This window comes from Muntiacus reevesi, chromosome 19 (genome assembly GCF_963930625.1).
Source record: "Muntiacus reevesi chromosome 19, mMunRee1.1, whole genome shotgun sequence".
Taxonomy (NCBI): Eukaryota; Metazoa; Chordata; class Mammalia; order Artiodactyla; family Cervidae; genus Muntiacus; species Muntiacus reevesi.
Genome location: NC_089267.1, coordinates 14,802,205 through 14,828,962, shown reverse-complemented (window position 1 = coordinate 14,828,962; position 26,758 = coordinate 14,802,205). Strand labels below are relative to the sequence as shown.

The following is a 26,758-nucleotide window of genomic DNA, read 5'->3' as shown; positions in this document are numbered from 1 at the left end:
TCTTCTTCCAACTCTTCCTGACGTATATTAGATCTAGCACCTGGTTAAACTACCAGCTGTTCCTGGAGACGACGAGTCTCCCACGGTCCCAACACCAGCCTTATTAAGTACACGTTACTGATTCTATTAAGAGCTTATTCATCTGTCTATGCCTCAATTTCATTATCTGCACCTTATAACTTAGATGTGACCTTTAGATACATATATAAATACATAGGAAGTGCTCAATAAATAGTCATTGCCATATTTTTGGCCACTATAAGCATTGAGGCAGTGAATGTATTTATCTTGTTCATTGCCACTGCCCCCGTGCCTTGTAAGTAGCCAGCAGCTAGTAGATATTGAGTAGTTTTCTTTGAATTCAATGCAAGCATGCATACACGAATGAATGAAAGAAGCCCTGGCAGAGAAGCAACAACTTTGGGGTGGGGGGGTCTTGGTGGAAGTAGAATGGATAAATTAGGAAAACTGAATTTTTGGGCAGAGCCCAAGTAAATTTTGAATAGGACTTCTAAGTTTTCTCAGTCTTTCTCTGTCAATGGGACAACAATGCCTACCTTGCCTTTCTCAAAGAGGGGTTAATAGACATAAATGAAATAAAGAATGGGCATAGAGAAAAGAAAGCAATTACAACGTATGTCAGCAATAAAAGATTATACTGGGTCTCACCAATAGGAAAGATGGACAAAGCACAGAAATGCATAATTTTCACCACAGTTGGTGAGGTGCACTGCCTGTAATTGGCAGAGTCAGGGGAGAAGGGACCAGACTCTGAAGACCCCCAAAGAGGAATAGGGAGGACCAAGACAAAAGGTCACAGACAGCTTCTATGTAGTGAGTATTTGAGTGGGGCTTACGTGGTAGCTCAACTGCCCTGGTGGCTTAGAGGGTAAAGCGCCTGCCCGCAATGCGGGAGACCCGGGTTTAATTCCTGGGTCAGGAAAATCCCCTGGAGAAGGAAATGGCAACCCACTCCAGTACCCTTGCCTGGAAAATCCCATGAATGGAGGAGCCTAGTAGGCTACAGTCCATGGGGTTGCAAAGAGTCGGACACAACTGAGCGACTTCACTTTCACTTCACTTTCACTTCACTTTCACTTTCCCTGGTAGCTCAGTCAGTAAAGAATCTGCCTGCAATGCAGGAGACATGGGTTCTATCCCTGGGGTTGGAATCATGCCCTGGAGAAGGAAATGGCAATCCACTCCAGTATCCTTGCCTGGGGAAATCCCATGAACAGAGGAGCCTGGCAGGCTACAGTCCATGGGGTCGCAAGAGTCAAATAATGAGAAGAGTTTTGGTTTCATATGGAAAATAAATTACAAATTTTATGCAATGTAACTACCTCTTATAATATCTATTAAAACCTTCAAAGCTAATTTTGCACAAAATACGTAAAAATGCTTTGTGAGGTATAAAAAGTCAGGGAAGTATATAGTTACTTGGTTATTTCAGAGCTAAGCCATCACAATTAGTGAGTACTCAAAGTTACTCAAAACTGTGAAATCTGGAAAACTTAGAGGTCCTGCTTAAAAAAAGACTCTAAGTTTTCCTTTTCAAAAAACTAAGAACACTAGGAGATGGAGTGGAAAATCACACTTCCCAAGTTGTTATTATGTTTCTAGTCCATCTTGAATCCTTTATGCAATGAAGTAAAGTTTCAAAAATGAAAACTAATGTTCAAGTTTTGCAATAACCTTAACTTGCCAATTTCCGAAGAGTTAGAAAAACTTTAAGAAAAGATTAATTAAATAAATTCATAATCTTATAATCTTCTGTTTCATGTAACTGGATCTTTCTATTATGCTTTAAACTAAAAGAATATTATATATTGTTAATATCACAGGAGTTCTATCCACTATTTACCATTTGCTGTATGGTAAAGAAACAACTTATCATTGCTATATCAAGTAATATTTTTAAATGCCACTTCCTCAAATGTACTAATTCTCCATCCAGACTGCATATTAGAATGACCTGGAAAGCTTTTCAAACAATGCAGGGGTCGCCTCTGAGGATCTAATTGTGCAGTTCAGTTCCTTTGCAAAAAGGCCCAGATGCAGATACAGTTCTGAAAATTTGCCAAGATTTTAATATTCACTCAGGACATAGAGTCTTTCAGCCTGTGGTCATGGTCTCCAAATACCTCAGTTGAATTTCATTCCATGCCTTTGGCAAACAGTAAAGAAGAATTCTCTAAAGGGGTAAAATCATGACTCTCATTCAAATATAAAATGAACACACATCAAAGATTTTATCCAACTCATTAGTTAACAATGGGACAGATAAGATGTTACAATTGGTTCAAATGAGAATTCAAAGACAGGCAAAATATAAGTCAAGGATAGACAACAGCCCTGTGGGCCAAACCCAGCTCACCAAGGGTTTCCAAACAACCTACATTAAGTATGGCTTTTACATCTCTAAATGGCTGGAAAAAAAATCAAAAGAATTATAATATTTTGTGACACGTGAAAAGAACATGAAACTCAATTTCAGCCCCCATACATAAGTTTTACTGGAACACAGCCAAGCCTCTTGGTCTACTGACTATTTTAGAGCTACAGTAGCATAGCGGGGTGGTTGCAATAGAGAACAGATGAGCCATACAGCCTAAAACATTTATTATTGGGCCCTTCTCAGGAAAAGTTTGCCAACCCCTGATATAAGCAATCAGGGATGCTGACATGAATTTGCAAATTAATGTAAAACTGGGTCAAAATCTACCCAGCAGTAAAATATAATGCTTGAAATCATTTCTTCCAGAGGAGGAAAATCAATGACCTCCCCATCAGACAAACTTCACTTGCATCTCTATGGACTAGAATTATTGCATTACCTTTAGTTTCTTACAGCTCATGGAGTTGTAAAATAGCCCAAAGACAATGAAAAGCACGGAACTCTCTAAACTTAGATAACCCCTCAAACTCTGCTCATTAATGCTCAGAATTCCTTTGAAAAGACACCCAGTAATTTTTCACATCCATATCACATTCTTTCATAATTTTTCCTGACAAAAACTAAACTGCATTCACTTTTTAAAAAATTTTATTGGAGTATAGTTGATTAACAATGTTGTGGTTGTTTCATGTGTAAAGCAAAGTGAATTTGTTATATATACTCATATATCCACTCTTTTAAAAATTCTTTTCCCATATAGGCCATTAAAGAGTATTGAATAGAGTTTCCTGTGCTATAGAGTAGCTATCTATTTTATATATTTGTATGTCAATCCCAATTTCCCAATTTGTGCCTTCCCTGGCCCTTACTCCTGGTAACCATAAGTTTGCTTTCTACATCTGGAACTCTATTTGTAGATAAGTTCATTTGTATCACTCCTTTAGATTCTACATAAAGCAGTGTCATATAACATATGTCCTTCTCTGACTGACATCACCCAGTATGACAATCTCTAGGTCGATCCACGTTGCTGCAGATGGCATTTGTTGTTCTTGTTCAGTCACTTGGTTCTGTCCAACTCTGTGACCCCATGGACTGCAACACGCCAGGCTTCCCTGTCCTTCACCATCTCCTAGAGCTTGCTCAAACTCATGTCCATTGAGTTGGTGATGCCATCCAACTATCTCATCCTCTGTCATCCCCTTTTCCTCCTATCTTCCTTCAGTCTTTCCCAGCGTCAGGGTCTTTTCCAATGAGTCGGCTCTTCGCATCAGGTGGCCAAAGTATCAGAGTTTCAACTTCAGCACCAATCCTTCCAAAGTGTATTCAAGGTTGGTTTCCTTTAAGACTGACTGGCTTATAGAGATTCTCCATTTTAGATCTGATCCCCCTGTGATTTTACAGCTTCCTACTTCCCCTAAAGAAGAGGCAGCATCCTTCTAAAATTCTTTTCTAGACTACATTTCTTCCATGTACTGGTAGAAAAACAAGTCTGCATAAAAATCAGTTTCCTCTGATATTCTCTGATCATCCCTTAAAATACATGTTTGACTTTTCAATCAATGTTGAATACTTACTGCAATTAACAAAATTCTCATTAAATATACCTTCAGTGTTTTGATGACATTCTTATGGAAAACTTTGTGAGGTAAACAATCTTCTTCCAAACCTGCCCTAAAAGGTTTGCATTATTTTTTAAAAATGACTCGCTTTGATCTTAGTAGTTCACAATGAAAATTGCTTAAGGTTGTTCTCTGAAGAGACTCTCTCCTAAAGCCAGACTTGTGTCTCCAGGGTACACTAGTTTGGTTTCTATAAATGATCACAGTTTGTAGTTCAAAGAATTGCACTTGCTAAGTTTTGTTTTCTTGTGTTTGGCCTTGCTTCTCACCACATCCCTAAAGCCAGCAGGGCAGGTCGTATCAGCCTCATTTTGCAAGCACAGACCCAACAGGTTCTGAGAGTTAGGCCTCCCTTTTACGTCCAAAGCAGCCAGGTGAAGCCTTTGGCGGCAGTTACTGCTTGAAGATGGAAAGTTCCCTGCAAACAAGGGCTAGGCCTGTCATATTCATCACTAGTGTCAGCAATGCAGGGAGGAGTGTTCTGGAGTGTGACTGTGTGCATTTAAACTCCAGTTAACCACTAACTGACTCATTTGAAAAGACCCTGATGCTGGGAAAGATTGAAGGCAGGAGGAGAAGGGGACGACAGAGGATGAGATGGTTGGATGGCATCACCGACTCAATGGACATGAGTTTGAATAAACTGCAGGAGTTGGTGATGGACAGGAAAGCCTGGAGCGCTGCAGTCCGTGGGGTCACAAAGAGTCGGACACGACTGAACAACTGAACTGAACTAGCAACCTTGGGCAAGTTCTTTAACTGATCTCTGTGCCTCAGTTTTCCATCTGTGAAAGGGTCATAACAGTGCTTATTTCATGAGGCTCTTATGAAGATTTCATTAGTATGTAGAATACTTAGAATTGTGCCTAGAGGGAGAAATGGACGGGGAGTTTGGGGTTAGTAGATGTAAACTATTATATATAGAATGGATAAATGACAAGATCCTACTCTATAGCACAGGGAATTATATTCAGGATCCTGGGATAAGCCACATTGAAAAGGAATATAAAAAAAACATGTGTATATAGATATATACATAAAACTGAGTCATTTTGCTATACAGCAGAAATTAGCACAACATTGTCTATCAACTATACTTCAATAGAAAAGACAAGTTTAAAACTCTAAAAACTAAAAGGTCTGTGTCTGGTACATACTGCGTAACCAAAAATTAAGAGCATGTCTGGCCACAGCTCAGTATGCAATAAATGTTTGTTAAACAAATGATTGATTGGAATAAAAGCAGAATTGAATCAAATATTCAAATATTCCATCTGCAGATATTCATACATATGAGGGGAAAAAACTATAAATTTCTAAGCCTACGCCTTGACTCCTGCTAAAGTTGTTATTATTGCTTAGTTGCTAACTTGTGTCCAACTCTTTGCGACCCCATGGACGGTAGTCCACCAGGCTCCTCTGCCCATTGGATTTCCCAATCAAGAATACTAGAGTGGGTTGCCATTTCCGCTCCAGGAGATCTTCCTGACCCAGGAATCGAACCCACATCTGCGTTAGCAGGCAGATTCTTTTCCACTAAGCCACTAGGGAAGCCCCATGTTAATGTAAAACTATTAAAACCTTCCAAAACTCATTACTCTCATATACAAAATAAACAAGTCAGAGATTTTGTATGTTACAAATTAACTATTAATAATGAGGCAACAAGTAAGATGAGCAGTTTGAAGGAGAATTCAAACAATTCACAATCAGCAATTTAAAAATGAGGAAATATATTTACAAGTATATGCAAAATTGGTCAATATCCACATAGAAATAGTCAATTATATTCCCCCTGATGAAAACCCTTTGTCTTTCAGGAACAAGAGTAATTTGCATTACTCTAGGTATACTACAACTAAAAATTTGCATAAATAATAAATGGCATGGACTCCTATAAACCAGAAAACCCAGAAAGTGCTCTAGATAAGACACTGAAGTCCTTCACACTTTTTCCTGACTTTTTTTATATATAATTTGCAAAATACGTTTTGCAAAATTTAATAAAACCTGAAGTTTTCTGCAAATTCAACTAATATGTATAGGGAACTTTATGAAGTGTTAGCCACCAATTCAGAAAACCATGTACTATTCTTACAACAGTGGGGATCACTGTGTTTGTGTCCAATACAACATCTGAATCTGCCACTATAGCTGTAGAATTCATACTGGTGTTTAGGAAAGTGATAACTGTCAGATGCTCAAGTCATGTCCAACTCTTTGCAACCCATGGACCATAGCCCACCAGGCTCCTCTGTTCATGGAATTCTCCAGGCAAGAATACTGGAGTGGGTTGCCATTCCCTTCTCCAGGGGAATCTTCCTGACCCAGGAATCAAACCGAGGCCTCCTGCATTGCAGACTGATTCGTTACTGTCTGAGCCACCGGGAAGACCCTGGTGATTATAGATGTTTATAGAAGTGATGTTTATAGATGTTTGCATGTAAGTACATATTGAATCTGACTAGTTTATTATGTCTTGTGGTGCTGTAATGCCTTTTGAATTACATGTTATACTAATGTAAATAATTTTTTATTTATCTTTTATATTACATTTTTAACTTTTTATTTTATATTGGAGTATAACTGATTAACAATGTTGTATTATTTTCAGGTGTACAACAAAGTTCTTTTTCAAGTTGTTTCCTATTTAGATAGTTCCATAATATTAAGCAGAGTTCCCTGTGCTATACAGTAGGTCCTTTTTGGTTATCCATTTTAAATATATCAATGCGTACATGTCAATCCCAAACTCCCTGACTATCCCCCTACTCCCTTGTTTATATAACAGTTTGAACCGTGCATTGATTTTTTGAAAGTGTGTGCGTGCTTGATTATATTCTTAAGGAAGCTCATTTCAGGATCATGTGGTGAGCATTACAAAATATTTTCAGGAAAAGGGGTGCTGAGTTGGTTGGCTTGGGGGCCCCTGGCATGGAGATTGTCTATGGGAACCTAGGTTGGGTAAAGTAGGTCAGAGCAGCGACACTGAGGATAGAAACCACATTCCTGAACAGACAAGATATGTCTGTCTATCTGTCCTTACTCTGTTCACTCCTTCCCTTCTCCCCACCGTAAACGCAGACACACACCATGTTCCAAAAGCTTCCTGTAAATAGGTTGTCATCTAATGTCCCCATTGCAGATTAGAATATTGATAAAGCCTTTCAGCATATATTATGTAAATTATGACATATTTCTGTAAAAGAAGAAAGATATGGTATATGTATATACATACATATATATAATGAAATATTACTCAGCCATAAAAAAGAATGAAATAGTGCCATTTGTAGAAATGTGGATGGACCGAGAGATTGTCATGCTAAGTGAAGTAAGTCAGACAGAGAAGACAAATACCATATGATGTCACTTATATATGATATCTTAAAAAATAGTGCAAATGAATGTATTTATAAAACAGAAATAGGTCCAAAGAAGTAGAAAACAAGTAGTATGGTTACCAAAGGAGAAGGCAGGGGGAGGGATAAGTTAGCAAAGATACACACACTATTGCATATAAAATATATAACCAACAAGGACCTACCATATAGCAGAGGGAACTGCACTCAGTTTTCTATAATAACCTACAAGAGGAAAGAATCTGAAAAGGATATATAAATAAGAATTTACCTGTTTATGTGTGTGTGTGTGTGTGTGTGTGTGTGTGTGTGTGCGCGCGCGCATGCGTGTGTGCATGTGCTTAGTCACGCAATCGTGTCCGACTCTTTGTGACCACATGAACTGTAGCCCGCCAGGCTCCTCTGTCCATGGGATTCTCCAGGCAAGAATACTGGAGTGGGCTGCCATGCCCTCCTCCAGGGCATCTTCCCAATCCAGGGAAGGAACCCAGATCTCCCACGTTGTAGGCAGATTCTTTACCATCTGAGCCACCAGGGAAGCCTATATATATAATATATAAATAACTGAATTGTTTGCTCTACATCCGAAAAATTAACACAGCACTGTAAATCAACTATACTTCAATAAAAAAATTAAATTTTTAAATTTTTATTTAAAAAAAGGGAATATCTTAAGCCAAAGCCAGATCCTTTGTGGTATTCTAATAAAAGCTAGAGTAAGAGACTGAGAGACCCAAAATCTTACAATGCCAGGTCCTTAAGGGGTTCTGTGTGGATTGGCTGTCTGTTGCTGCAATTAAAAAATGACTGTACAATCTGGTGGCTGAAAGCAACAATGGCCATTTATTTTCACTCCCAGTTTCTGTAGGTTCGAAATCTCTGTAATAATTTAGCAGAGTGGTTCAGGCTCAGAGCTGCTCATGAGGTTGCAGCCAAGATGTCAACTGGGGCGATAACCTTAAGGCTTGACTGATGGGGCTAATGGATCTGCTTCCAAGATGACATACTCAGAATCTTGCAAATTGCCCACAAGAAGGTCTCAGTTGTTCCTCATGCAAGCCTCTCCACATAGCCACTTGAGTGTTCTCACAACAGGACAACTGATTTCCCTCAAAACAATTCATCCAAGAGAGCAAAGTAGAAGAAGTCATATCTTTTACAACCTACTCTCAGGGTCTTGCGTCATCATTTCCATAACATTCTATGGAAGTCAGCCCTCCGCAGTGTGGAGGGGGAATCTATAGGGATCTTAATAAGGAGGTAGTTTCATCCGTAACCCCATGAGAGGCTACCATATCAGGTAATGTGCTGTGGGCTTTCCACAGTCTCAAATGCACATTTTATGTAATTGTAATTTTTACTATTCCCTTAGGCACGTGTGAAATTATTAGTAGAGAGAAAATATATTGATTATTTCACTTTGGAAGTCAAAGCTGGAAAAACACCTTTTCAATAATCTTGGGATAAATGATTCAGAAGCCGTTCAGAACCAAACTATGACCATGTTATTAAAACTAATAAATATTAGTTTCCTCCCATTTCATCCTCAATCACTACCACAATACTGTCATAATTACTTCATTTAGCCCAAAATATTCACTTCCTCAGTGAAATTTTATTGTCATCAACAAACCAGGGATCGTTGTTCTCTTTTTCCAAGCCATGCTCATAATTTCCTCCTAGAGGGCTGATTCTAAGCTTCTAAATTGAAAGCTATTAGAAATTATGCTACAAGGAAGAGAGGAAGTACTCAGGTGTGACTCAGAGCTCTGTAGTATTTATATTATATGAGGCAGGGTTTAGGTGTAATAAGATATCACAGATTAGGCATTTTTGTTTAATGAGGGAAAACTGTAACAAACTAAACTTGAAAAAACTGTGCCTTGCTTGATTTATTAAAATACACTGACAGCCATAGTTCATTCTGATGATGACCTCTGGTCAGAGGACCCTCATCTTCATAGCCTGAATCACTTCTCTTAATTACTCACTTTAATCACTTAAGAAGACATAATTAGATATTTCAAAGACATCAAGTAGTGAGTGCAAAGTGTAAAATCCTGTGGAAATGTATAAAATACCCTAAAGTAAATGAAGTTTTTTTTTAATATTCCAGTACCTAGAACATAACAGATGTCAAATAAATATTAGTTTCTTCACATTTCATCCTCAGTCCTGTCTCTCAATATTCTTTTTTTTAATTTATTTTATTGAAGTATAGTTAATTTACAATGTAGGGTTAATTTCTGCTGTGAGCAAAGTGATTCAGTTATATATTATACATATATATAAAATGCATATATATATATATAAAATGTGTATATATATATTCTTTTTATATTATTTTCCATTATGGTTTATCATAAGATATTGAATATAATTCTCTGAGCTTAGGACCTTATTGTATATCCTTTCTATATATAATTATTTGCATCTGCTAACCCCAAACTCCCAATCTATCCCTCCCCCTGCCTCTCAAGAGTCTAAAACTAGATTCTGAGGTCATAACCCCATAGAAACATCTAACTAAAATAGTAATAAGGCACAATGAGGTCCTCCAAGGTGTAGGAATTAAATTTCTTAACAATTTCAGTTTTAATTGAAATGTTATTTTAATGTTAACAGTAATAAAGATTTGGTAGTAACATATTTTTACTTCTCTGGTGACTCTGCATAGGATTTTTACTTAATAAGTAGGCACATGTGAAATTTTACATTTACCTCAGTTAACCAAGGAGCTATTTTTTTATCTGAAGATTACAAAATCTAAAATAACATCTACAGGAAACACTTTTAAAACTGTATGTTTTTGTAAATGTTTAGTCTATGTAATGTGTATGGATATATTTCACAGTGCAGAAAAAGATAATATTGGCGATTTCAGTGACCTCAAGCTTCACCAAAAAAAAATTACATATATTTATGTTAAGAGACTAAACGATAGACTTTTAAAAATATTTTTAAATGATACATACTCATTATTTAAAGTGTTAAAGGATGAAGAAAATTACCAAAAAGAGAAAATAAAATAACATTAAAACTGTGCTGCTCACAAATATTTAAATGCTAAATCTATCTTTCTAGCTATCTCTCAATACATTTTAAAAGATAGGCTAGATTAAGTGCTTTTACAAATATGAAATGTTTCTGGAATGCTATTCAAATAAAATGGACTGCATTTAATTTTACTTGACTTTAACATAAGAATGAAACTGAGGTAAACTTAAGAAATTGCTGAATTTCAGATAAATATTTCCTTACTTTATGAGATACTCATTATTAAAAGATCCCTAAAGACTAAAAAAGATTACCTAAAATATTAATTTGAGACATTATCACATTTACTGTCTATGTACCAACAGTAAACAGCATTTTGATGTATCGTTCCAAAGGCAGGATTATCAGAACACTCACAGTGCAGCTGTCTTCACTCCCCCATATCCCAAGTTTTGATAATTAGGTGAGTATTATACATTGTCAGGGTTTATAAATTTAAAATTGATCCTGCTGCTACAACTCCTGTGGCTTCTTGGACAGATTTCCACATTTAAACGACTTTAAGACTCAATCTCAAACCTTCTATCACAGAAGAAACCTTCTATCTCTCAAACCTTCTATCACAGATTCTCCATTCCTGAGTTCTCTGTTTTGATTTATCTTTCAGTTGGCTGGAATGTATCATCAGGTAACTGCTTCGAGGAGGGCTCTGGGTATCAAAGTTCCTGAGGGTTTGGCTACTAAATGAACAATTTTTTTACTCCCAGCACTTCTAAAATCAAATGTGTAGGGGATTTTCCTACATCAACCAATGCTTAACTTTCCAGACATCAACTGGGTGTCCGACAACTCATTTATGACACTAGAACACCCGAGTTGGAACAGAGCCCACAGATAAAGAGCTCAGATGCTCAAGACTGCCCCCTACCGTAGACACCAAAGTGCCAGGCTGTGACTTGAACTTCTGATCAACAAGTTATAGACTGAGCTTTCCCAGTTTTTATGGCTGCCATAGGAGGAACTGGCTCCCAAGTCACCCAGCTCGGGCAGCCAATGGCATTCATCATTCACAAGTCCCCCAGAACCAGAGAAAACGAAAGAAGCTGTTTTAAATGAACACCAAAGCACTTCCTGTGATCATCACCCCGGATTTAGCACAGAGAAAGTAGGCAAACACGCACAACTCCCATTTCCTCCCTTTAACAGGTTTCACTACAGACTTTTCCAGCTGCTGCTGCCCAAGGTTCAGAAATTTAGGAGCTCTGTGTCAGGAACTGGAGGCTGAGACAAATCTGTATTTCTTATTGTATCACAGCTACTTATCGCTTCTCGGCCTTTTGGCTAAGATCAAGTGTATCACAGCTACTTGCTACCTGTAACTTTCAAGCGTGAAGGACAGCTTCACTTTTGGAGTTTCTCCCTCTGCCATTTTCACTGATGCCCCTCTCTACTATTCTTAGAACTGCATTTGAAAATTCAGTTGTCTCAAAATAAAAAGCTTAATTTTTTCTAAAGCCAAATCATATTAGAGTATTCTGACAAATATGGCATTTTGCTACCTCACACTTCCCTTCTGTGCAGGCCCACTTACCAAAAGTACTCCCTTTTAATTCCGCTCTTTCCTCTGGCATCTATTCTTGCCTTATTTCTAAATAATATATATCCTTTGAGCCATCTGTTTCATATATTATTTACTGACTTCCTATTACTGCAATTAGGAATTTGAGTTTCTACAACACCCTTCCCTCTCAGTATGGTAACAACTGTTATTGAATCAATATTCAGTGTTTACACTGTGTATTCACAGCAGACCTACGTGCCCTAAATTTGTTTACTTTCTGTTTCCCTGGAATTTAACGTTTTCTTTGTTTTTGTTTTTCTTTTTTTTTTAACTTGCTTAATGTTCTTTGACATGATACCTAAAAAGTCAAGTTGTTTTGGATCTGTTTTGCATCCCTCATGGTGAAATAAATGGCCTCGACGTTTTGTGCTTGCCATCTCCACTGCAGTGTAAAAACTTCAAGATCAGAATGGCTTTTGTTGTTGCCATGTGTTTTGCATAAGAATCTGATGAAAATATAATTATTTAAAATACATTTATAAATGGTGGTAAGGTTTGGAAGAAAGTTTTATTTTGAAAGAATTGACTATAGCCTTCAGTCAGTCAGTTCAATCGCTCAGTGGTGTCCGACTCTTTGCGACCCCATGGACTGCAGCACACCAGGCCTCCCTGTCCATCACCAACTCCCGGAGCTTGTGCAAACTCATGTCCATTGAATCAGTGATGCCATCCAACCATCTCATCCTCTGTCGTCCCCTTCTCCTCCCGCCTTCAATCTTTCCCAGCATCAGGGTCTTTTCAAATGAGTCAGTTCTTCACATGAGGTAGCCAAAGGATTGGAATTTCAGCTTCAACGTCAGTCCTTCCAATGAATATTCAAGACTGATCTCCTTTAGGATGGACTGGTTGGATCTCCTTGCAGTCCAAGGGACTCTCAAGAGTCTTCGCCAACACTACAGTTCAAAAGCATCAATTCTTTGGTGTTCATTTTTCTTTATGGTCCAGCTCTCACTTCCACACATGACTACTGGAAAAACCATAGCTTTGACTAGATGGACCTTTGTTGGCAAAGTAATGTCTCTGCTTTTTAATATGCTATCTAGGTTGGTCACAGCTTTTCTTCCAAGGAGTAAGCGTCTTTTAATTTCATGGCTGCAGTCCCTATCTGCAGTGATTTTGGAGCCCCCCAAAATAAAGTCTGTCACTATTTCCATTGTTTCCCCATCTATTTGCAGTGAAGTGATGGGACCAGATGCCATGATCTTAGGTTTCTGAAACTTGAGCTTTAAGCCAACTTTTTCACTCTGCTCTTTCACTTTCATCAAGAGACTCTTTAGTTCTTCTTTGCTTTCCGCCATAAGGGTGGTGTCATCTGCATATCTGAGGTTATTGGTATTTCTCCTGGCAATCTTGATTCCAGCTTGTTCTTCCTCCAGCCTAGTGTTTCTCATGATGTACTCTGCATATAAATTAAATAACCAGGGTGACAATATACAGCCTTGACATACTCCTTTTCCTATTTGGAACCAGTCTGTTGTTCTGTGTCCAGTTCTAACTGTTGCTTCCTAACATGCATACAAATTTCTCAGGAGACAGGTCAGGTGGTCTGGTGTTCCCATCTCTTTAAGAATTTTCCACAGTTTATTGTGATCCACACAGTCAAAGGCTTTGGCATAGTCAATAAAGCAGAAGTAGATGTTTTTCTTGGACTCTTATTTTTTCGATAATCCGACGGATGTTGGCAATTTAATCTCTGATTCCTCTGCCTTTTCTAAAACTAGCTTGACCATCTGGAAGTTCATAGTTCATGTACTATTGAAGCCTGGCTTGGAGAATTTTGAGCACTACTTTACTAGCGTGTGAGTGCAATTGTGTGGTAGCTTGAGCGTTCTTTGTCATTGCCTTTCTTTGGGATTGGAATGAAAACTGACCATTTCCAGTCCTGTGGCCACTGCTGAGTTTTCCAAATTTGCTGGCATATTGAGTGCAGCACTTTCACAGCATCATCTTGTAGGATTTGAAATAGCTCAACTGGAATTCCATCACCTCCACTAGCTTTGTTCGTAGTGATGCTTCCTAAGGCCCACTTGACTTCACATTCCAGGATGTGTGACTCTAAGTGAGTGATCACACCATCATGATTATCTGGGTCATAAAGATCTTTTTTGTACAATTTTTCTGTGTATTCTTGCCACCTCTTCTTAATATCTTCTGCTTCTGTTAGGTCCATACCATTTTTGTCCTTTATTGTGCCCATCTTTGCATGAAATGTTCCCTTGGAATCTCTAATTTTCTTGAAGAGATCTCCGGTCTTTCCCATTCTATTGTTTTACTCTATTTCTTTGCATTGATCGCTGAGGAAGGCTTTCTTATCTCCTTGTTATTCCTTGGAATTCTGCATTCAAATGGGTATATCTTTCCTTTTCTCCTTTGCTTTTCGCTTCTCTTCTTTTCACAGTTATTTGTAAGGCCTCCTCAGACAGCCATTTTGCTTTTTTGCATTTCTTTTTCTTGGGGATAGTCTTGATCCCTGTCTCCTATAATGTCACAAACCTCTGTACATGGTTCATCAGGCACTCTGTCTATTAGATCTAATCCCTGGAATCTCTTTGTCATTTCCACTGTATAATCGTAAAGGATTTTATTTAGGTCATACCTGAATGGCCTAGTGATTTTCTCCACTTTCTTCAATTTAAGTCTGAATTTGGCAATAAGGAGTTCATGATCCAAGTCAGCTCCTGGTCTTGTTTTTGCTGACTGTATAGAGCTTCTCCATCTTTGGCTGCAAAGAATATAATCAATCTGAGTCCGGTATTAACCATCTGGTGATATCCATGTGTAGAGTCTTCTCTTGTGTTGCTGGAAGAGGGTGTTTGCTATGACCAGTGTATTCTCTTGGCAAAACTCTCTTAGCCTTTGCCCTGCTTCATTCAATACTCCAAGGCCAGATTTGCCTGTTACTCCAGGTGTTTCTTGACTTCCTACTTTTGCATTCCAGTCCCGTATAATGAAAAGGACATCTTTTCTGGGTGTTACTTCTAGCAGGTCTTGTAGGTCTTCATAGAACTGTTCAACTTCAGCTTCTTCAGCATTACTGGTCAGAGCATAGACTTGGATTACCATGATATTGATTGGTTTGCCTTGGAAACAAACAGAGATCGTCCTGTCATTTTTGAGATTGCAACCAAGTACTGCATTTCAGACTCTTTCATTGACTATAATGGCTACTCCATTTCTTCTAAGGGATTCTTGCCCACAGTAGTAGATATCATGGTCATCTGAGTTAAATTCTCCCATTCCAGTCCATTTTAGTTTGCTGATTCTTAAAATGTCGATGTTCACTCTTGCCATCTCCTGTTTGACCACTTCCAATTTGCCTTGATTCATGGACCTAACATTCCAGGTTCTTATGCAATATTGCTCTTAACAGCATCGAACGTTGCTTCTATCACCAGTCACATCCACAACCGGGTGTTGTTTTTGCTTTGGCTGAATCCCTTCATTCTTTCTGGAGTTATTTCTCCACTGATCTCCAGTAGCATATTGTGCACCTACCAACCTGGGGAGTTCATCTTTCAGTGTCATATCTTTTCACCTTTTCACACTGTTCATGGGGTTCTCAAGGCAAGAATACTGAAGTGGTTTGCCATTCCCTTCTCAAGTGGACAACATTTTGTCAGACCTCTCCACCATGACCCATCCATCTTAGATGGCCCTACATGGCATGACTCATAGTTTCATTGAGCTAGACAAGGCTGTGGTCCACATGATCAGTTTGGTTAGTTTTCTGTCATTGTGGTTTTCAGTCTGTCTGCCCTCTGATAGAAAAGGATAAGAGGCTTATGGAAGCTTCCTGATGGGAGAGACTGACTGAAGGGGAAACTGGGTCTTGTTCTGATGGGTGGGGCCATGCTCAGTAAATCTTTAATCCAATTTTCTGTTGATGGGTGGAGCTGTGTTCTGTCCCTGCTATTTACCTGGTACCAGACTATGGTGGAGGTAATGAAGATAATGGCGACCTCCTTCAAAAGATCCCATGCATGTCCTGTTACAATCACTGACCCCAGCCCTGCAGCAGGCCACCACCGATCCACACCTCTGCTGGAGACTGCTGTACACTCACGAGCAAGTCTGGGTCAGTCTCTTGTGGGGTCACTGCTCCTTTTTCCTGGGTCCTCGTGCACACAAAGTTCTGTTTGTGCCCTCCAAGAGTCTGTTTCCCAGTCCTGCGTAAGTTCTGGCAGCTCTATGGTGGGGTTAATGGCGACCTCCTCCAAGAGGGCTTATGCCACACCCAGGTCTGCTGCACCCAGAGCCCACTCCCCTGTGGCAGACCGCTGCTGACCCGTACCTCCACAGGAGATGTTCAGACACAGTTCTGTCTCAGTCTCTCTCAGTCTCTGACTATAGCCTTACTGGACTCAGTATCAAGCTGAGAGAATATAAGGAGTCTTTTAAAATCACACTTAGATAGGGATACTAAATTCAGCAAAGAAAAATAGAAGATAACCAACTTAGTTTAAATTTCAGATAAACAAATGATGGTTTAGTGTAAGTATGGTCCCGTAGGAACTCTGTCTTTCACCTAACAATGTACATTTAAATAGCCAACTGTTCTATCAGTGAAACAAACTTCGTTGAGTTTATTGTGAATGTGAATGATTAATGTTAAGATGCTACAAAGGTAAAAAGAAATTCATTTTTGTTGGCTGATAACGTAATGCTACAGACTGTTTTAATCTGATTGAAGTCTGTATAGTGAAAAAGGTGTGAGTAGTGAGATGCTGACCCAGAGAAGAATAAAGGCATATGTCATTGGTCTTCTTCCCTGGCCCTGGTCATCTGGAGGGGTGCTGAGATTGCATCCCAGGAACATGAATTCAAATGCATTTCTTCATAACACCAAGAGGTCAAATAAAACCACTGATAGTACACAAAGTCTTCAATTCACTCATCCCAGATCCTTCCACAGGTGTTCTAGACAGCTTGAGCTGCTATTATGTAGCAAAGCATCAGAGACTGGGTGGCTTAAGCAACAGAAATTTATTCCTCACTGTTCTGTAGGCTGCAATGTCCAAAATCAAATTGCTGACTGATCCATTTCCTGGTGAGGGTCTTTTTTCCAGTTAACACACAGATGCCTCCTTGCTGTATCTGCACATAGCAGAGAGAGATCATCTCTCATGTCTCTTCTTATTTATAAGGGCACTAATTACATTCATGAGGGTTCCATCCTGATGACTTAATTACCTCCCAAAGACTCTTCCTCCAAATACTGTCCACTGGAGATGAGGACTGTAACACATAAATTTTGGGAGGAGGCAAACATTCAGTCCATAGCAATGGAGATGTGAATAAAACTACAAGTGTATGTCCAGAAAGGTCTTCGATGTTAAGAAATATCATTCTGATAGTAGACAAACCTAGGCATCTTCCAAGAGGAAAAGAAAGGGGGAACTTCTTTGAAATCTGCTTACAATTCACCATAGACAGTTTTTATTTTAAGAAACTAATAAAAGTAATATGATTCCACCTTTCAGAGCTGTTTATCACTTGGAATTTCAGTTTGGGTGATTGCACTCTAGTAAATTAGCTGACTGAGAGTCTGAAGATTATATCTGCCTCCAGACAGTCCATTCATCATGCTTAGCATTTGAATTTGAGCACAGCTTTCCCACATATTTGCCAAAATGCCACCAAAGTAATCACAGAAAGCTCCCTGTTTTGATCTACTTAATGCCTTAAATATTGTCAGTGGCTGTGAAATTTAGGTTTATTGGAATATTTTAATAACCCACCAATCTCTTTATCTGAAAGCTTCATATAACCACTCTCTTAGTTCATAAATACTTATTGATTTTAATTTTGCACCAAAAAGGGAGTGGACTTCAGTAGTCCAATGTGTACTTATTCAAGAAACCAGTGAAAAGTCATAGTATTACCAAGATATAATCATGTAGGAATGAAAAAAACCTTTAAATAGTATCAAATATTTACTTGCATGGCCAACGAAAAGTTAAAATTATTTGTGTGTAACCAAGACCTTCACACTTTCAATATTATTTTGCAAACAGGCAAATTGTTCAGTTAGATCATTCAATTTTGGAAAAGCATCATTTAAATTTTGATTGGTAAAACTACCAAAATGTGATCATTGTGATCCCCAAAAAGTCCAATTGCATAAAATTCAGGCTTGCATGTTTGGAAAGTGAACAAAATTTTCAGGTCAAAAGTGCCCGACTAATTGGCTGAGAGTTCCAGATCAGTATGTGGGATCCAAGTCTATCCCAAAGCCATCTGTGGTTTGTACCACCTACTGACCTAGTCATTTTTTACCACCTGGTCCCTATGTGTGCAGTGTCTCCCTGGGCAGTAATTCTTAGAATTCTAGGCAATTAGTGCTCTTTTAGACTCACATGTCCACAAGTATTGGACCTGAATAAAATGGTCATAGAGACCTAGCCTCTATCTCCTTAAGTGTGGATACAGGGCTGCCTCCCCTTTCTGTGCCAATTTGTTTTTTGAAATAGTATATTAAACATGGTAATTACTTCACTGTATATGTAAGTCAAACCATTATTCTATACATCTTAAATTTATACGGTGAGGTATGTCAATTATATCTCAATAAAACTGGGAAAAAATCTAAGAAATTAAAAAATAAGTAAAACCAAATATGATATTAAAATAGTTAATTCAAATGTTACCTTTTCCAAAATTAATTTTAACTTTGGATTTTCTTTTTTGCTTTCTGTTCTTTGTGGGGATGCTTGGACATGATGAATTGGTCTCAGAGGCTTCACCCACAGATGGTTCTTGGTCTCCACCTGCTGTGACCTCTACCTCCCTGTCAGAAACTCTACCTTTTTTTACTGCATCAAGCATCTTTTCTCAGACTGATCATAGTGCCACAGACATAATGTCCATTGACCAGACAGTACTAATCCCACGGCTTACTGTCCCCCCTGATGATTATTCTGCCATCAGCCCATTGGTTCCAGAAATTTCACACTTGCCTACATCTTCAGAAGACCAGTTGAGTACCAGCAGCCAAGATACAATGGACGACTTATATGGAATGGATCTCACTAACACTCCTGCCTCCTCTGAGGTCCCAGGATTCAGTGGGTATGCTTCCAGCCCGGATTATTTCCTGGAGAACATCACTCCCGACCCAGGTTTGCACTACATCACCACCAGTGCCATGACTGTCGCCGCCAGGGGCCGAGAGTTGGTGGTGTTCTTCAGTTTGCGTGTGGCCAACATGCCCTTCTCCACCGACCTGTTTAACAAGAGCTCGCTCGAATATCAAGCTCTGGAGCAGCGATTCACACAGCTGGTGAGTGAACACCACTTACAATTCCGTGTGTCTCCTTTCCTTTTTGTTGTTACTTTATAATGTAATCATTGCTGTCTTGAGCAATGCAATTTGGAAGAGACAGGCATCTGAGATACCTGTTGCTGACAGCATTCAGCTAGAGTGTTGAGATGGATTTGGATCCAATAGGCAGGAGTTCTGTGGTAGACACATAAGGCAGCCACTCGGCTATCTGGGAACAAACTTATTTCTAAGACCTTTTCATTATAGTTCCTCTAGATTTCGTTTCCCTGGGAATAATAGATAACCACTCAAGAATTGAACTTGGAATTTATAAATAGCATGAGCAGGCTTTTCCTAAGTTCATTCTGTTTTTCAGCTATCTGACAAAAGGGTTCAAGGCTAGATAAGTCCAGAAGAGAAGAGGTCAAGTGTTCAGGTGTAAGAAATCTTTTTTTTTTTTTTTTAGTTCCCTTTATGTTCTTGTGAAACAAACCAGCAAACAAATAAAATGACAAAATGGCTCAGCATCCCAACCACTAACAAAGAAAGTAAGATCATCATCAAAAAGCATATAACTCTGATTATGAAACACCCCCCAAAATGGCATATTTATTTTGTTTCTCCATGTACTTTTGTAGAAATACATACACAGTGAAAACTGCTAAACTATGAACCTGTCGCAGGCATGGATAATTAAATTCAAGTACACAATACCCATCACAAAGATTACCGAATTTCTGAAAATAAGAAAAAAATATTTGTAAGGTCCATGTAAGTTAAATCACTATGCAAATTAAAACCACATAAAAACCAATTCTTCACGTGAACTTTAAATAAGATTTTGTGCTATACCCACCTCCCCCAAGTGAGATGAGTTGATGTTGGGACAATCTCAAGGACTAGAGTCCCAGGGTACCAAGTCCAGGTGTATTTTCTAGGATACATCTAGGCTGCCATAATGAAGAGATCAAGAATACAGTAACTTAAATAGAATATGAGTTTATTTTCTTTCACTTGGTGAATGGGACAACTCTGCTGTACAGAGTCATCCAGGGACTCACATTCCCTTCATCTTATAACTCTGCCAACCCCAAGGCTGTTTCCTCACACTCACATCCACAGCTGGGTCACTGGTACATTATTTATTTATTTAAATTGGAGGATATTATTTTGTAATATTGTGATGGTTTCTCCCACATATCAACATGAATCAGCCATAGGTACACATGTGTCCCCCCCATCCTGAGCCCTTCTCCCACACCCCTCTCCACACCACCCCTCCAGGCTGCCCCAGAGCACCCGCTTTGGGTGCCCTGCTTCATGCATTGAACTGGCACTGGCCATCTGTCTTATGTATGGCAATGTACATGTTTCGATGCGATTCTCTCAAATCATCCTACACTGTCCTACCACTGAGTCCAAAAGTCTGTTTTTCATGTTGGTGTCTCCTTTGCTGCCCTGCATGTAGAATCATTGGTAACTGATACATCTGTTTCTACTTGTGAGAAGGGGGAAGTGAGGAGCCCCAAGGCAAGCAATATCCTAAGCAAGTGATGCCAAAGTTGCCCACACCTCTTTCACTCATATCCAATTGGTGGGAATTGGTCACATGGCCACACCTTGCTGGAAAGGAGGGTGGGAAATGTGGTCTCTAGGAAGGCAGCCTCAGCCATGAAGAAGAGGAGAATGGATTTGGGGAAAGGGAGCAACTCGTTGTCTGCATACGAGGTGAGGACAGGGAATTCCCACTAGAGGCCAAAACAATGTTAAGACACAAAGAATGAGTCTAGTCAAAGTACATGGGAGAAAATAGGAGAGAGTAATTCCACACTCTGTATAAAAGTTCATTATATTTTCATAATAACCTTGAGGGGGCAGTTACTGGAGGTGGTACCAACATGTGGGTTTGGGTCAGAGTCTGGTGGGATGGAGACGGGAACAAAGGAAAAGCAGGTCTGGGCCAAGCCTGGGAGATTATAGCTTGTATCTGTGTCCTCTCTGGGTTTGTGGGTGTTGGTTCATGAAGGAGAGGTCCCACTTTCAGAGGCAGGAACAAAGCAGACATCACTGAGTTTCAGACATTCCTGAAAAGTGATCTCCAGCATGGCTGTGGGGAATTCCTTGGCAGTTCAGGGTTAAGGCTCTGTGTTTCCAGGGTTCAGATCCCTAGTCAGCAAACTAAGATCCCACATGTCATGGGGCGTGGCCAAAAAAAGGGGGATGGTTGTGGGTCTCAAGAGGCAGGTGTGGGAATGTGAAGCACAATTCCCTGAAGCATCATTTTGAGATACTTAAATTCTAGCTTGAAAAAGTCCTTAGGGAACCATTTTTCTTCTGCCTCACAATTCAAGTAAGAGCACTGAGGTACAACTTAGTAGGTTACGTGGATTGATGAAGTCACATGTCTGGTTAGCAGCAACCTGAGGACTGACATCTAGTCTCCTGATGACCAAGTTCTTCACAGTTTCCACTGCAGGGAATTTTTGGTGACATAAACACCCTGAATAGACCAATGAGCCCATGTGTATGCTGTTATTTATTTCAATAGGTCATTTCAAATTTGTTGCTTCCAAACAGATGTTCCATTTACTAGGCATAGATCAATCTGCTACTGCTCAGTTTGGAACATATTTTTATTTACTTGGATTTTTTTTTTTTTTTTTTAATAACTGAACCTGGCATCCCTGCTTGGCTGACAGTATTGACCAGAATTTCTTTCTCAATCCTCTGTTCTCACAATTCATCATGAAGAAAATCACTGCCCATCCATCTCAATACACAGAAAAGTGGAAATACAGGACATAATCACTGCAAACAGATCATTAAGTAGTGGTGTTCTGGTCTCACATTAAATCTAAACACAAATATAAAAAGGGAACTGAAATTTATGCCTCAGATAATAAAATGTGAGTATAAGTGGAATAACAGCAGCTGAGCACTTATAACACCACTAAGAGTAAACCATCTTTTGTTTTTGCAGCTGGTTCCATATTTGCGATCCAATCTTACGGGTTTTAAGCAACTTGAGATACTTAACTTCAGAAATGGGAGCGTGATTGTGAATAGCAAAGTGAGATTTGCTAAATCAGTGCCATATAACCTCACCAAGGCTGTGCGAGGTGTTTTGGAGGATTTTCGTTCCACAGCAGCCCAACAACTTGATCTGGAAATAGACAGTTACTCTCTCGACATTGAACCAGGTAAAAAAGTCCAACCCAGAAAATCGTGGGAGTGTTTTGGTTTTGTTTGTTTGTTTAAGCATGCAGCTCAAGTTTGAGGCCACAAAAATCAACTTATAATGGCATTTAGCAAAATAATCTTTCGGAAGCTATGAATCAATATAGTAGAAAGGTAGGGCCCCAAGACATGCAAGTTAAGGTTTTCCTTCATTAAAAAGCAAAGAGCAAGCATACCTCTTGCTTCACAATCTGGGTGCTTTAGTTTCCTCACAGAACAAAACTTTTGCTATGCCTAGGAGTTGTTTCTTTTTTTAATGTAACTCACACCTAAGCTAATTTACATCCTTCCAGAAGTCAAAAGCACTTTATCAGTCAACAGCAACCACCTAAGAAACCTTCCAGGCCTGGTTAACCATGGTCATCACCTCTTCATAGCATAATTCAGGATGAAACTGAGACATTGTCCCAAGGAAAGAAAAATAATAATTAGACCAAAATCCCAACTCAGAAAAAACCCATTTCACCATCACCCAAGAGGAAAATCATGTCTCTTTCTCTTTGTATACCCTAGATCAGCTTCCACATGTGCAGTTTAAAACAAAGTAGAGTTAGATGTGGGGGAAAATTTTTTAAAGATACAAGGGCTTAGCCTGAAGCTACATAATAGAAAGGAAACATTTGTTCTGATAATAAAGCACAGTGTACCAGTGTAAGAAGCTATGCCCAAATTGGGAACTGTTTCCACCATTAGCTTCAAAATTCTGTTTTCTAACCAACTGGAGGAAATTTTTTAATTCCCCAGAGTGCAAGGGGGCAAGGCTCCAAATCTACTGGCAAAGCGACCTTCAAGCCAGGTTCAAAACAAAGCTTCCTAATTGGCCATGAATTAGTGAAGTGGATCTGTAACATCCTCCCTGGATTTCCTCAGACTAACAACCAAGGCAGAGAAAGGCCTTGGGCAAAATGCAAACAAAAAGCCTCTGTTGGGAGACACTTATCTTTGACGGAGCAGAACTTTGAGCAAGTTGAAGAAAATTGCCTCCTACCTTAGTAAACAGGATTATTAAAAAGACAGAGAGCCCTGAAGGTGCTGAGCCCTGGAGCACTTACCTTTGAACACAAGCAGCTAAGCAAACCCTTTGGACCACCTAGGAAATCAAAGACCTCCTAAAAGCTAGTAAGATACTGCCTCTTCTCCTGAAAACTTCCAGGGGGTCCCTGCCAGTTGAAATCAGAAGACCAATTTTTTCCAGTCAATTGAAAACAGGAACATATATACGGAGAACTTAGCATAAGAGAGGCAAGGACCCAATCCTCTCCCTTCCTTCCTCCCCTGCAGAGCTGACAGACAACAGAGAGGCCCATCCAACAATAGGAGAAGATCAAGCGAAGAGCCCAGTTGAGGCAGGGGAAAACTGGGTGCCTCTTAGAAAGAGGGCAGGAAGCTGGTAATGCGTTTGCCAGTGATGCACAAGAGACCCTGGTGATGCTGGAAGGAAGCATTGCAGAAAGTCATGACTTTGTAAGACCATGGTCCTGAATCTGTATGCTGATGATGCTGAAAACTCAAGTCTTTGTGCAAGGGTGCCGAATCAAATCTCGGCGACAGAACTTTGGGCGAAATAGAAAAGAATAATATTACTGCAAAGGGGGCCACAGCAGTCGCACGCCTCTCAAAACTGTGACCCAGCCCAGGGTTGGGGGAGGGATTTGGTGAGGCATTTTATAGCAATTGTTCAAGGGGAGGGCTGCTGACAAGGATTGGGTTGCACCCAGCCTACACTCCTTTATTCTGGCTTCAAGAGAGAGGGATCCGGTGCAGAGGGAGGTGGGAGGGGGGAACGGGATGGGGAACATATGTAAATCCATGGCTGATTCATGTCAATGTATGACAAAAACCACTACAATATTGTAAAGTAATTAGCCTCCAACTAATAAAAATAAATGGAGGGGGAAGAAAAAAGAAAAAGAGATCCCCTGATAAGCTTTTGGGGTTTCTTTAATCTGACCTCAGGTGCTCCCTAGATGAGCTTCTTGAGGTCATCCTACTCGGATCCTCTCTGGATGGAAGAATGCTAACATCTTCCATTTGTTTCAGATTTTAGTTTTGAAAAGAGCTCAGATACTTTTCTGTGTATCCATTGAGGCAGAGCCAGGACCCTGCCCCAAGGCTACACTACTGTTTCCTGACTGCTCCTCCATCATCTCAGCACCCTCTGCCTCCCCTGATTAGGACTATTTAAACCTGCCCTTTAAAACTCAGGGAAGGTCATGCTGGCTGGAGTCTGTTCCTTACAAACAGGAAACAGGGGACACAGAAATGCTTCCATACCCAGGAGCTCCACAGTGTCCTGCTTGGCTTCATTCCATCTCCACAACTGGAAACGTGGAGATAGTAACAGTTTTGAGGATCAATCAAAATCATATTTACAATACTTAGCCTAACATTTGACACACCATAGTTGACTAACAAACGTTAGTGGTTAATATGATAGCATCGTCATTAGTAAATGGACTAATAATTTGTGAGATGAACAGGATACCAGTGTGAAAAATGAAAAGTACCATGACAAGGTATTTGTGTGGAGGGTCAACTGAAATTATTTCACTAATTTCTCATGACCAGTTCTGCTGTGTAGCCTTTCCTCTAAGAAGCCAAGAGTAAGAGAGATGAGACAGCTCGAAGATGGGTTTCAGTTCCTGCAGCATGCTTGCTAAGTCACTGTAGTCATGTCTGATTCTTTTGCAACCCTCTGATTGCATGGAATTCTCCAGGCAAGAATACTGGAGTAGGTTGCCATGCCCTCCTCCAGGGGATCTTCCTGCCCCAGGCATTGAACCCAAATCTCTTATGTCTTCTGCCTTGGCCGGCAGGTTCTTTACTGCTAGTGCCATCTGGTCCTTACTGAAGCCAAATTTATATTGATTCCTTTAATGGTAGAACAATAGAGGAAGCTAGAGAGCATCGGGCAGCCTGGGGCATTACCTTACTCTATGTCTGGCTAGATCGTTGGAAAATTCAGAAGCTCTGAATTTTTGATACATGGGAGACTCATAGAATAATTGAATGAATGGACAGATGGATAGATGGACAAGGTCTGCCAAGAATGACTACTGTGAGCCAGTCCGGGCATAAACAATGCCTAAACCAGGAGTTTGGAGGACAGCAGATTTAGAAAGCCAAAAATTATTTTATAAAAGTTAAAAATGAATAACAAAGAACTTTATGAACTACATAAACCAAAGTGGGTAAATCCAGTATTCAGAAGGGATCCTATTTATAGTGAGAAGCCTACCCCCAGAAATGCTCCTCCCACTCGAGAGGGAGCTGGACACGGTGGGAGGAGGCCAGGCTTCCTCCTGCCTCGCAGGTTTAGTCATTTCACAGAAAGCAGAGGGAAGTGTCACCCATGTAACCAGCAACTGGCTGAGACTGATTAGACCTTGACCATCTTCTACACATGTGTAATCCAAGACAGTCGCCGTTCATTCACCACAGTTACAAACTGTGAATATGTGAAAGTTCCTGTCCAAAAGGACGTGCCCAATGGCCAAGGATGGTCACCTTACAACAATGCTGGCATCAAAGCTATTCCTTTTTCCTTCAAAGACTTTCTAATGAGCACTGTCTGATATGCCTTATTTTGTGGTTCATTCACTCAGTCTTATCTGACTCTTTGTGACCCCATGAACTGCAGCACGCCAGGCCTCCCTGTCCTTCACAATCTCCCAGAGTCTGTTCAAACTCATGTCTATTGAGTCAATGATGCCATCCAGCCATCTCATCCTCTGTCATCCCCTTCTCCTCCCGCCTTCAATCTTTCCCAGCATCAGGGTCTTTTCCAAGGAGTTAGTTCTTCCAATTAGGTGGCCAAAGGATTGGAGTTTCAGCTTCAGCATCAGTCCTTCCAGTGAATATTCAGGACTGATTTCCTTTAGGATGGACTGGTTGGATCTCAAGAGTCTTATCCAACACCACAGTTCAAAAGCATTAATTCTTCAGTGCTCAGTTTTCTTTATAGTCCAACTCTCACATCCATACATGACTACTGGAAAAACCATAGCTTTGAGTAGACAGACCTTTGTTGGCAAAGTCATGTCTGTGCTTTTTAATATGCTATCTAGGTTTGTTATAGCTTTTCTTCCAAGGAGCCAGCATCTTTTAATTTCATGGCTTCAGTCACCATCTGCAGTGATTTTGAAGCCCAACAAAATAAAGTCTGTCACTATTTTCATTTTTTTCCCATTTATTTGCCATGAAGTGATGGAACTGGATGCCATGATCTTTGTGTTTTGAACGTTGAGTTTTAAGCTAGCT

The 26,758-nt window shown here is 39.8% G+C and overlaps 1 protein-coding gene across 1 annotated transcript in view; it reads left to right on the top strand.

Annotated features, from left to right (window-relative positions):
- The window catches only part of IMPG1 (interphotoreceptor matrix proteoglycan 1), a 146,632-nt gene that overhangs the window by 93,909 nt on the left and 25,965 nt on the right, over positions 1–26,758 (top strand). The window contains 2 exon segments of the mRNA XM_065911797.1: positions 18,750–19,279; positions 22,242–22,461. Coding sequence (XP_065767869.1) covers positions 18,750–19,279; positions 22,242–22,461 — 750 coding nt within the window.